Raw genomic sequence first — 12993 nt, 5'->3', positions numbered from 1 at the left:
TTTACACTCCATTAATGACCATACACTTGTAACTCCTCATTTCAAATAACTCCTCATTTCAATTTCAAAAATTGAATCAAATGTATCATTGAATTTCGAAATTCAATGAATATCTCATTAATCCTCACTTGAGTCTAACTCAAGTCTCCTCACTTGAGTCTAACTCAAGTCTAATTCACTCGAGTCTAACTCAAGTCTAATTCAATCAAGTCTTACTCAATTAATCTCATACAATTCAAATTCAATGAATCACATTTCATTAATTTGAATTGACTCCTTGAGTCTAGTTTGAATTGGACTTAATCCAACAATTATATCCAATTGAGTCCAACTCAATAAGCCCAATTTCGGATTAGACTTAATCCAATGATTCATCATATGAATCCATCTCTAAATCTACTTGTTCTTTGTGTGTGACCCAATAGGTTCTCGTGACGTTGGCAATATACCCAAATTAATATTTAAATACATAAGCAATGAGAGACATCTAGCAAGGCATCATTGCTATACAAGTGACGAGAAGGTCAAGATCCGACCTAACCTGTCAGTGACTATTATCTTGTATGACTTGGTCCCTCTATCCTTGATATCTAGATTGATCAATGAGGCATAGACTGTGTCATCATCTTATCAACCTTTGTGTTTCTTGATATTTAAGTAGACACACTCAATTAAATAAGCTGAATATCTCATCTTGACTCATTTGAACATGGTCATGTTTTCTTTGTGTCCTACTAATAAAGGGGTCAACAAATATCGCTTCCGTCATATAGAAGGTGTAAGGGATCGGTGGCCGACTTGAAGGGGGGTTGGATAGACGGCACCCCCAAATCCTTGCTTCTTTCTACAATGTTAGTGCGCAAGCGGAAATACAAACAAACAAGTAGAAAGACTAAAACTAAGAAAGGAAATGCAAACCACTAACACGTTCGTTTACGTGGTTCGGAGATAACTTGCTCCTACTCCACGGCGTGTCCGTAAGGTGGACGATCCCTTAATCCGTCGGTGGATTAGTCCCCGACAAACTCCGGCTAGCTCAACCTCCTTGTGGGTGGAGAAACCTCACCACAACCCTCACCAAGGACTCCTTTGATGCTAGGGCACAGGTAGACTACTAATAGAGATTAACCACCTATATTTCGTCAGAGATAACTAAACTTCCAAGCCTTGGTTATATAGACCGAGGGTTGAAAACCCTGCCTACCAGTCGACTGCCAAAACATGCAGTCGACTGCCCTCTGTGGAAATTCGACTGTTACATCCCAACGGCTCGATACCAATCGACTGCTAAAACTAGCAGTCGACTGCTCCACACTAACCGAACGAACAGAACCATTCTGTTCGCACCCAGTCGACTGCGTAGTCGACTGGGTGCGAACAGAATGGTTCTGTTAACATGCAGTCGACTGTTACAGTAACGCTACAGTACTGCTACAGTAAAACCCTAGAACTAGGATTTTACTCCGAGTACAATCTCTCAGCACTCGGACCCTCACCCTTACGATTCATTTGACGCTTCCTTTGCAATTTTGACCTCTTGCCTTCAAGCCTACTTCCTTTGGCTCTCGTCCCTCGGATGCATTCAAGCCCGCGGCTCGTCCCCAATGCCATTCTTCGCGTATGCCTTGAAGTCGCTTCCCTCGGCCCTTGTCCTTGCTACCTTATCCACAGTCTCTTAGATGCTCCATCCTTCACCGGTCCCAAAACCATCAACCTGAGTCACATGTGTATCCTGCAAACCTGCACAGCTCAAATACACATATCAGATACAAGGGTGAACCTAACTTAAACCCTTTGCCCAAACACCAAAACACATGGTCGCACGGACCATTGGGATTGCTCCAACAGAAGGGATATATCCCATCTACATCACTCACATCCCTCTGCATAATTCATTGCATACCCAGTGATCGACTTTATTGCCCACCTTGTTACAGGTGACGTTTGTCGATACCAAAGTACACAACTCCTTATGTAGGAAACTGTAACGACTTCAGGTCTAAGGACTATTCATACCAATAGTCACATGAGAATGTTTATAACACTTATATAACGATCCATGAAACATTTTCATGGCGGGTCATTCAGTATATATTATCTAATATATACCCATGTGTCAACCTGATATCTCATATCCATGACTTGTGAGATCAAGTCATCCGTTGACCTACATGCTAGTATCAACGCATTAATATTATCCTTGTATATTAATGCTTGACTAGGAACAGTTAAGAGTAATGTTCTCTACAATATCTCACTATCAATTCAACCAATTGATATACTGTAGGTAAGAATCTACTACTTAAGGACATTATTATACTTATTCAATTGACACTGAACTGAAATAAATATAATAACTAACTTTGTCTTTTATTAATAATGATATATGATATAAAATGAGCCCTTTACAATCATCTCATAATTGATACTAGGGTTAATATTAACAGAGAACACTAACTTACCCTTTAGCGCATTCGATCGAAGCTACTTACCCTCAATCTTATCCTCTTCAATTTGGGCTACTTGTAAGTTCAATCACTAAATCCAATCTGCACGACTAAACCTTTACACTTAATACACCAATGGCCAGTACACATTGAGAATTTTTTTCTTTATCAAATATCAAAATCTACGAGTAACCTTAATCGCGAGGGAGAGCTCAACGTAATGTGATCCTCGACAAAGCAAATTGAATGTTGGGGAGTGACGGCGAATATATACAACACTTTTGTTGACCCTCAAAATGATTCTCTTCCCGGTTAATATTAGACATGATAATTTCCTTTAAAAAGATTCCATATTTAACTTGAATGGGAGAAAGGTATGGAGAATTTTTTTATTAAATAATTAAATAATCAGTATGAAAATTTAAATAGGGAAGTGAGTCTATTAAAATCCTACTCAAATCCGATCCAAATATATATATATTTTGGAGGTGAAAGTTGAGAACTCGACAAGAATAAGAATGAAGATCAGGATGGATATAATAAATGAGGATGAGAATGGAGGATATAAAATCCAATCTAACTCAGTGTCATTTCTTGTCAACATTGCCACCCGAGGCAAATTGAAGGACATCAAAAATCTAAACTCAATGGTTGAGTGCCAACAATGATCGGTAAAAAATACTCAACGGTTGAGAGGACCTTCGTATGACTGCCTCCACGGCAAGGATACAACATCACCGAGGAGTGAATTAGGGTTTCAATAGTTCAACATCATGTGCTAATCATCTTCAGGGTTTTTAGATTGTCTTGATACTCATAGACTTGGAAATTAGCTTCTTCTAACCGATGAAGGCAATTTTAATTTAAATTTGACTGTAATTTATCAAAAAAAATTTATATAAAATCGAATATATATTATAACTATATATATATATCAATAAACGAGTTGAGTTGAATCAAATTCAACTGTCTTCAAACTTATTTAATAAATATACGATCGAACTTGAGTCAAAGTTGAATTTTTAACTCAACTAACGATGTTATTATCCCTAAATATTTATCTAATATATAAAAACTTATATTATTTTTTTATTATTTTCAATATATGATAAATACTTTAAGATTATAAAAATTTATAAATTACATGTATCCATATATTTAAATAAAAATAAAAAATTATAAATAAAATTTAAAAACATATCCATAAATTCTTCATGAATACTTATCAATTCAAATTTACTAATGTTTATATATATATATATCGAGAGTATTGAATGAATATGAATATAAATGAGTTTTATTTAATCAAACAGGTTAGTAACCATTCATTTATGACCCTAATTCTAACTTCTTCAGATTTTTTTTATCTAACGATCCGACTAATCTTGAGAATTATCGGCTTAGCTCGATAGAAGTTTTTTATCTACTATCAAAGTAAATCAAGAAGTATAGATAGATCCTAATAGATAGCTTAACACCATAAGTAATTCGAACTCTTTAGGTGTAATATGCCCAGGGTGGGATTTAAATTTTCATTGCCTAGGAAGCTCATCCCATTGTTTACCATCGCACGGTAGCCCGGATGCTAAATCTATATTTTTTTAGTTGACATTAGATATCAAACTTTTCAAACTAATTAATCCTAGGGATGATTGATCCGGTCCTATGAAAATTTTCCATCGACTATTAGAATAAATTAGGGAGTACTTGTGGTTGTCAAGAAGATCCACATTCTCAGACTTGGTATTCATTAGAGGAAAAATTTCTTATAATACATTATAATTGAGTTTAGATCATGAAATTATCTACATTTAACTATGAATAATGGAAAGTAAAAAAATACATCTATAATTTTATAATTGAGTATTGATAGAGAAAAAAAAATTCAAAGAAAAACTCAAGATAAATATATAAATTTATGGTCCACTGTTTTAATTTTATTGGGTTCATCATAAATCTATCTTTAAGTTTTTTCTTGAGATTCCTTTTTTTTAAATTGTTTTTCTTTAGAATTTTATTAGGATAATGCTTAATGTATAAATAATGTTACACGTGAAATTATAAATAATTTCCTTAAATCTCGTCAACTTTAATATAATACATTTCATGTGAAATATTCTTTTTCCTCACCTTCCAAATCATTTGTTCTTTCCTCTTTTTTTCTCTCTCTTTCAAGCCACCTACAGGCTACATACCATCACTTTTACCCGCCAAAAATTTCATTGTTGGTACTAAAAATTTAAACCTGAGAGTAAATTTAGAAACTTTTTCACAAGAGTTATTTTTTTTTATAAGGCTTTCTTTTGATCCTATTTGAACTTGTCAGCCTTGCTCGTTCATTTTTTCCGTCGTGATTTAAATTTAGAATTTAAGGTTTAGAATTTATAAGTCGAAAAGAAAGATTGGAAGAAAAAAATATTAATTAAAATAAAAATTAATATTTGAAGATTAAACAGTAAATTTTTTCTAGTTGAAAATAATCCTAAATTAAAATAAATAAAAATAAGAATTTTTTTCTCTAAAATAATAAAATGAAAAGAAATAAATAATAATATTTTTTAAACAAATCAAACAATTATAGATAAAGAAATCATTTTAAAATAAAAATAAAATAATTTTACATCTATACACATAGCCATCCATTTTATTATTAATTAAATTTGAACCAGGGTAAAAAGTTCATGGATGAAAAATTACCAAAAACAAAACTGAAATTGAGGCATAATCATGAAATACAAATTAAAATTATCCATACTCTATTTTATTTAGATGGAAATCTGACTCAACAAGATTTTATTTTTAAAAATAAAATTCATCTGCCATAATATTCTTTGGATTTTTTTTCTTTCTATTTTTGCGTAATAATTATTTTTATTTTTAAAAATCAGGACCTCAATCCAAGGCACTGTTAATGACCAAATCCAAGTAAATCTTGACGTTCCTTTTCATGGGTCCTCTCTCCCAAAAAGATATCAGCTCCATCTCAAATATAATGGTCAAATTTTTTTAAAATTAACAGATTTATTATATTATGTACCTAATTATGTGTTTATATTTATTTTTTATTTATATTTATTTCTCTATATTTATAGGGTCGATACTAAGAGACGGTTAATATAATAGATCTATATTTAAAAAAAAATTATAAAAATTTCTTTTTGTTTCTTCCATTAAAAAAAATATAGTCATTAGTTTAACGGTACCCTAAGGGCATCCACATTGGTGAATGTTATAACATCCACCATCTCATCAAAAAATGTAGGGTCCACATGCCACATATACATTATATTAACATATTTATTCTCTCATACTCATTTTAATATTAACCTTCATTATTTGTGGGATCCATCCATTCATCTTTATTTTTATTACAATTTCAAATGTATTTACACAATTTAAATAATAATTAAAATTTTGGTAATTTATAAAATTTCTAAAAAATTCTCGATTATTTTCATCCATTTCGGAGGAAAATAAGTAAAAAAATTTAGAGGGATTTAGGTGTTGAAAGATTGAAATAAGGTGATGAGTATTTATAGATGAAATTTTATATTTTTTTTAAAAAAAACTATCCGTTGAAATTTGAAATAGTCGTTGAAAAATTAAAATGATCCGTTATATTAATTAATATCCGTTGCGTTGAAAAACTATCCATTGATTAATATATGTTGCGTTGAAAAATTATCGTTGATTACTATCCGTTGTTTCTCACCATTTAAATGATTTTTAAAATTTTTTTAATAGAATATATATATTGTAGAATAAATTTGTGGAGAGCAGATCCTCTGATCTGCAAATTGCGGATCAAGGGATGGTTCATTACATGAGAACATTTGATTTGGATGGATCCCATCTTTAATTAAACGCGTTTAATATTTTGTGTGAGCCCATATCTATTATAAGTTTCTCTACATTGCTCTAATATACCCTAACGCCGTGATATAGATAGAGAGAGAAATATATATATGTGAAAAAAAATATCCAAAACATCACGTTTTTAAAAATTGATCCCTCACCATTAGTGGACTTTTCTCATCCTTTTAAGAAACCTTGCTTTCTTTGATTTCGCCGTTGCACTTCTTTTCAAGAAATGCCTTCCCAACCTCTGCGAACCCAACTCTTCTCCTCTTTTTCTGTTTCTTCTCACCAAGTTTGAATTTTGCCACCAAATCAGGGAAACTTGATGGCTTCTAAGGAAGCTAAGGCCTTTTGCAACTGTGATTACAACAATATTAATCAAGTTTTATCCCATAAGATGAAATTGATTAATGTATAGGTAAAAGGCAGAGTCATTTTTTACGATGAATATCCTTTGGATCACAATTTATGGTCCAAAGATGAACATATAAGTTGATTGATTAATGAGGATGAATCTTACCTATTAAATAAATAGGTGAGATTCATCCCCATCAACCAATAAATATAGTGGTCTATCCTCTACATCCTAAATTAGGATCGGTGCTCTATTTTTAGGATAGGATGGACTCTAATACCATCTATTTTAAAAAAATTATAATTAAAATTTTATTTCAATTTCACCGTAATTTTATTTTATTTTATCCGATTTTATCCCATTGTAATTTTATTCCCGTCTTTATTTTTCCCTATTATTACATGGTTGTTGTCAAAATTTTTATTTAAACCTAAACTTCTCCTTATTTCACGTTACTTTACCTCTCGACGCACACTGCTCTATCTGCTGCACGAGCAGCTAATATCGTTACCTTCCTTGTCCCTCCTCATAAGCATCCGACCATGATTCGACGAGCATAATCATGACATCCCTTCTCTTCGTTCGTGTAATATATCTGTGGGGCCATTGCCCCAAGCCTCACCATCGATATCTTCCTCCTTGACCACACTACATGATGTTCACTGCTATCTCCGTTGATAGTTTTATCGTCGCTACTTCCCTACTGCAAGCAACGTTGACTCCGCCTTGTCGTCATGACTCGACCACGATTACCGTCACCAGAACACAAACGTCGACAATCAACTCCAAGTAATTTTAAATCTTGACTATGCCTCTAAGTTATATAAATTATTTTATGTCATTAAATTATATCTCTTACTATATCATCATTTATACCTAAATAAATTTTATCTTATTTTATTATTATTAATCAAATCTTTTTTAATTTCCTCCTCCTCATTTAATATACTTATTTATCATAATTCCATTTCTCCTAATTGGAGCATGCTAATATATAGTCATACTATCTTAAAATATTTTCTTTTTCTTTCTAACACTCTCGTTTCTGATTGTATTTTGAAAGAATCTCTTATTTTTCAATTGGTTATGGCATGCACAGTTAAGTGATGAAACTCATAGAGATTCTACTATCATGGTTAATGGATTATATATATGATTTTCCATTGGAAAATAGATAAGCGTTGTATTTTTTTTTAAATTCCCGAGTATGCCCAGAAACTACTGTCTTTAGTATTTAAAAGTTGGGTGAATTACAATTTACCCCCTGAGGTTTGACTTAAGTACGAAACAACCCTCATGATTTCAAAAATAACAAAAAAAAACCCTGACTGGTAACATTGTAACATTATAACCCTTTAACGCTGGGAATGCACACTAAAATACTGATGTCATCATAAATTCCTTTTTTTTGGGACAATAATACCATTATTATGCTGTGAATTTAAATCCGGGACAATACTACCCTTTAATAAAAGAAAGGTAATTGCAAAACAACCTCATATATAAAATCATTGGTCAATAATACCTTGGTCACTCGGATGTTTCTTAGTCTTGTCGATCGGACGCTACCCGGTTGACTACTTGATCAGGCGTTGCCCGACCGGAGACACCACTCCCAATCGAGCGTTGCTAGGTCGGATGCTTCTCGCTTTTACAAGGCGAATATCCATTGGTCTTCTCGACCGGGCATTGACCGATCGGAGGCAACCTTCCTATTGGCTACACGAGCCTAGATTGGCTACGCAGGATTAGTTCATCAGGTTGTTTTGCAATTACCTTTCTTTTGTTAAAGGGTAGTATTGTCCCGGATTTAAATTCACAGCATAATAAGGGTATTATTGTCCAAAAAAAAGAAATTTATGATGACATCAACATTTTAGTGTGCATTCCCAGCGTCAAAGGGTTATAATGTTACAATGTTATCGGTCCGGGGACTTTTTTGTTACTTTTGAAACCATGAAAGTTGTTTTGTACTTTAGTCAAATCTCTGGGATTAAAATGTAATTCACCCTTAAAAGTTAAATTATAGTATTAAACATAAAAAATTAAAATGAAAAAAAAAACTATTAATCATAATTTTCTATTAAAAAATAATAATTTTTAAAGACACGTTTACAAATTTTTTTATTCTAAGTATCCAACTCTTAAAATCTAATTAATTTTAGAAGACCAATTTAGTTCTATAAAAAAATTTTATTTCGTCAAAGGTTCACCTTCCCCAAGTTTGGGTTTCTTTCAAAGGTACGGCATGAGGATTTTCTTGCTGCATCGTCCCGCTCTCTCCAAGGATTGAGAGCATCTCGAATTGCTTGAGCCTCTGGAGTGCTCTCCCAGGCTCGCTTTTCGGACTCTAGAACGGTGACCTTGCCATCTGGCCAATAAGGAAGAGCATATAGAATGATTATATATCTAATAATTAACAGAGGTGCATATGGAAAAAAGAAACATCTGTTCGTAAGAATCATATTTGCTCATAACTATACAATTTGTAAAAGTACTAGTTTTAGCCAGGTACAACTAAGAGTTACGAGTTTAAACACTGGTGTATGCTCATGATAGTCGCTTAGACTCGAAAATTGCTCTGCATTTAGTTGCTGCACTATCAATAAAAAAACAAACTCAAGCTGGGCTTCCAGGTGAATCCCAAAAATACGAATTGGGAAAGCTAAGATGATGAACGAGCAAGCACAATGGATGGTCCACTAAATTTTCAAACCATTTTCGAAAAACATCGAGTAAACAGAGTAGTTTACTTGAGCATTAATGGGCTACAACACAGTGGTTACAGCAAACAAAACTTCAAACTCCCACAATACAAAAATGACATAAAGTACTCATGATCATGATAGAATTAATAAATTGTCTCAATGTTTGTGTGGTATCTATCTTAAGTGAGTATCCAAAGCTAGAATTTATACAGGATGAATTGTCAATGCACTACTTGGTGGATACTCAAGTCCAAGAGACATTCCATTCACTTGATCTTCCTTGAAAGATTGCCCAAGAACCGTATTTGAGTTTGCAAAAACAACAGATTGATAACTAAAGCTACTAGTAGAAATCTCACGCTAATTATTTGGTTAATGGATATAAGAAGACTGAAAAGATTTATTTAGCACAGACTCTTCTTCAGGTAAGAGAATGTCCATGGACCATGGATTAAAGATTGATTGCTCCCGTCTTGCAGTCCATGACATAAATTTTCATGTGAAATTCACACCTTTCTGAAGTTGTGCACACATAAAGAAATGCAACAAGAAAGAGGGACTCCGTGATATGTACTCGAAATCAATTAAAAGCAGCATCAATCAATGTTTACCTATTGATTGCTCCCCCAATGATTCATGTGACTCTAAAGGCTCATACATATATCGCTCTTTCATGTAAAGTCCATTTGAGACAATTTAAGCTAGCTTTACTCAATAAAGGTACTGAAATCCTAGCAGCAACGTCACTTCTTGCTTGACTAGGAATATTCTCCTTGCATTTAGAATAATGATTTGTCAAACTATAAAGTTACACACCATCAGTTTGTCTGATCATAAGTTGCACACATCAACCCTATCAGTGGCCTAACCTGGGTTTCAACAGGTGACAAGAAAAATCCTCATGAGTCATTTCATCCAATACAAGAAAGGTAACAATAGTTCCTCTTTGACAGGGTGACTGTGTGTCACTGCCTTTGAGGCAACCTTTCATTACGCCCACTTCCTCACTTGAAAGCACAAAAAAATCAGTTAATTACTAATTTCAGCAAGAGGTTTTGGCTTTCAGTCAAACTAGGCATCTAGCATGAAATTCAAAAAATAATTATGATAGCTGAGTTTTCAATTTTTTACCAAATCAAAACAATTCTTAATCCACATTAGTCCAAGTCCCATTCACTAGCAACACTGCATATATAACTCAATTAGTTTGTATACTTAATTATCACCCATCTTAATTAAATTTATTGAATTGACCCTCAAGCTTTCAAAAAAGTATGCAAGATCAGTACATGGTGCATATGCAATTTGCAAAGGCATATGCAGTGAAATATTAAATTAATATACATATATATTAATATATAAAGTATTTATTACTTGCAAAACAAAGTATTTATACATATGCAGACTTAGACGGCTGCATATGGGGACCAAGGGATTTCTAAAACCATGTTTACCCTACTAAACCTAAACTTAAACCAGTTTAAAGCCTACACATAAAATCATCAAACTCAGGATAAAGGGGGAAATTTAATATTTTAAGCATACCATAGATTTAGATGCTGAATAAGTAAATTTGGAGATATGGCATGAATAATGGAGCAAACAAATGATAGATTCAAAGGAAGTATGATTGACTGTATTTGGTAACGATTCAGAGTTTTAACATAAATTAGTTGGTTTGGACATTGGGATAGAATTAATTAAGAAAAATTTGAACATCAGAATAAAATTATGTAATCGATGCAACTAATTATAGCACTTGTGCTAACAATCACAACTTCGATTGGTAGGCCAGTTTTGGATTTACAAAACCAACAGATGAAAACGACTATTCTTGTACTGGAAATTTTGATACAAATCCAAACCAGAGCTCAAGCTATAGATGAAAGCTAGAGTAAAAGATAGCCACAATAAGATTTGATAACCTCTATGGAACCCAATATTCATTTTAGATATAAGACAAGCTAAGCCACCAAGGGACTTCCTAATTCAATAAAACATCAGGAATTAATCATAACGATCCTTTTGCTATATAAAATGTCTGGAAGAGTAAGCTCCTGAATGCATTGCCAAAACCTGAACAATGGTCAATTCATTCGATGGAGGTGTACCCAGTTACCCTCACTATGTACCTCTTTTCAGAAGTTTAACGCCCCTACTCCCAATCCATCCCAAACCAATTCCATGATTGCCTTCATCATAGGAATTCAATTTGTAACTAACATAAAAAAGGACAACTTTAACTAATCAAACAAAAACTTTCTCCGGATTCACAGACCTATAGTGCAGGAACTTCCCCTTGTGGAGGGTGAAAAACAAGGAGCTTAGGAAAAGAGAGGCTACACGATTTCCGCCACTAGGGTAAAGCAAAGCGCAGGAAGACCACAAAATACATCAAATAAATGAATAAGAACAGTCCAGGGCGAAAAGAAGGATGACGACTTACAGAAACCAGTGTGGATCATGAATACCTCCATGGATGCTCCGATCAGCGCCGATACCGCGCCAATCTTCAAGTACCAATCAAGAAACTTCATTGGCTAATAAATTCGAAGACAAAAACAGAAACGACAAAATCAAAGCCTCAGCGTGGATCCGCAAACCAACCAGCCGCAACGGCGACGCGAAACAAAGCAAGAAACGAGGGACCAAGAATCAAAGAGAACACTACAGGCCGCCGCTGAGAACAGGAAGGCCGTGGAGAGCCGTTGCGGCTCCGGCGGCGGATGCGCCGTCAACGCGTCAGCGTGCAGAGGGAAAAGGGGGCGGCACTGGCGGCGGATGCGGTGGCTGCGCCCAGAGCTAGCGGTTAGATCTGCCGTCGGAGATGGCGTCTAGGAGAGGGCGCGATGTGTCCGGCGGCGGGCTCACGGCAGAGGAGGAGACCGAGGGTAGCGGCTTAGAGGCACTCTAACGTTATAACATCTACCACTTTATCGAAAAAAAAAAAAAAAAAAATAAGCATGGAGCCCACTGTTACATATTCGTTATAACAATATCTTTCTTTCATCTACAATTTTTTTATCATTAATACTCATTATTCATGGACCCCACCATCCACTAAATCATTTTAACATTATAACATATTAAATAAATATATTTTATATATATTTTAAAATATTTAAATTATTATTATTATTATAAATAATAATCTTACGTTTGTTCAAAAAATTAATAATTTTATTTTATTATTAATTATAATAAAATATTTTAAATTATTATTATTATTTTTCAAAAATAATATTAATTTTTAAAATATATTTATTAAATAAAATAGATGTTTGTGAGAAAAATTATTATTTAAAAACTTATATTTAAAAAAACTTATTGCATGTGCTGTTGATAAAAAAAAATAAAAAAAAAGTTTTGTACATGGGGTGGGCCTGCCCTGGCCTACCCCACGAATACTTGAACGCGTTCAAGTTTTTGAGCGCCATGTTGGCATCCTGCAACGCGACGTTAATGCACAGTAACATTATAACACGACGTTTAACGTCGCATTGTAGATGCTCTTAAAAAAAAAGGAAGGGCACCTCTACTTCTACCAATCCCCATCTTAATATGGGTACAAGACTAGATTTGAAATCATTAGCTGTGGGCTGATAAAATTGATAAGTCCATAAAA

General features: G+C 33.6%; 1 protein-coding gene across 2 annotated transcripts; it reads right to left on the bottom strand.

The window, feature by feature from the left end:
- Nucleotides 1-6462: 6462 nt before the first annotated feature.
- Nucleotides 6463-12269, bottom strand: LOC121985928. 2 transcript variants are annotated; one of them, XM_042539661.1, is made up of 4 exons: nucleotides 12040-12269; nucleotides 11815-11908; nucleotides 8874-9031; nucleotides 6463-6662 (listed from the first exon to the last, which is right to left on the bottom strand). In XM_042539661.1, the coding sequence occupies exons 2-4, from the start codon at nucleotides 11903-11905 to the stop codon at nucleotides 6618-6620; spliced, it is 294 nt and encodes a 97-aa protein (XP_042395595.1). In that variant the 5' UTR covers nucleotides 11906-11908; nucleotides 12040-12269; the 3' UTR covers nucleotides 6463-6617. The 2 variants fall into 2 exon arrangements, with proteins under 2 accessions (XP_042395595.1, XP_042395594.1); XM_042539660.1 differs by having other exon boundaries at nucleotides 6470-6662; nucleotides 11815-12269.
- Between the last annotated feature and the right edge of the window lie 724 nt (nucleotides 12270-12993).

The sequence above is a fragment of the Zingiber officinale genome, chromosome 5B, assembly GCF_018446385.1.
Source record: "Zingiber officinale cultivar Zhangliang chromosome 5B, Zo_v1.1, whole genome shotgun sequence".
In the NCBI taxonomy this organism is placed as follows: Eukaryota; Viridiplantae; Streptophyta; class Magnoliopsida; order Zingiberales; family Zingiberaceae; genus Zingiber; species Zingiber officinale.
The sequence above is the reverse complement of the archived record's forward strand: the minus strand, read 5'-3'. Positions and strand labels throughout refer to the sequence as shown.

Excerpts from the sequence above, each read along its gene's own strand:
- LOC121985928 (XM_042539661.1), bottom strand. The coding sequence starts at position 11,905 with ATGAAGTTTCTTGATTGGTACTTGAAGATTGGCGCGGTATCGGCGCTG. Across the intron at positions 9,032-11,814 it reads CATGATCCACACTGGTTTCT|ATGGCAAGGTCACCGTTCTA; the intron begins GTAAGTCGTCAT and ends CTTATTGGCCAG. Across the intron at positions 6,663-8,873 it reads GAAACCCAAACTTGGGGAAG|TTGCAAAAGGCCTTAGCTTC; the intron begins GTGAACCTTTGA and ends TTGTAATCACAG.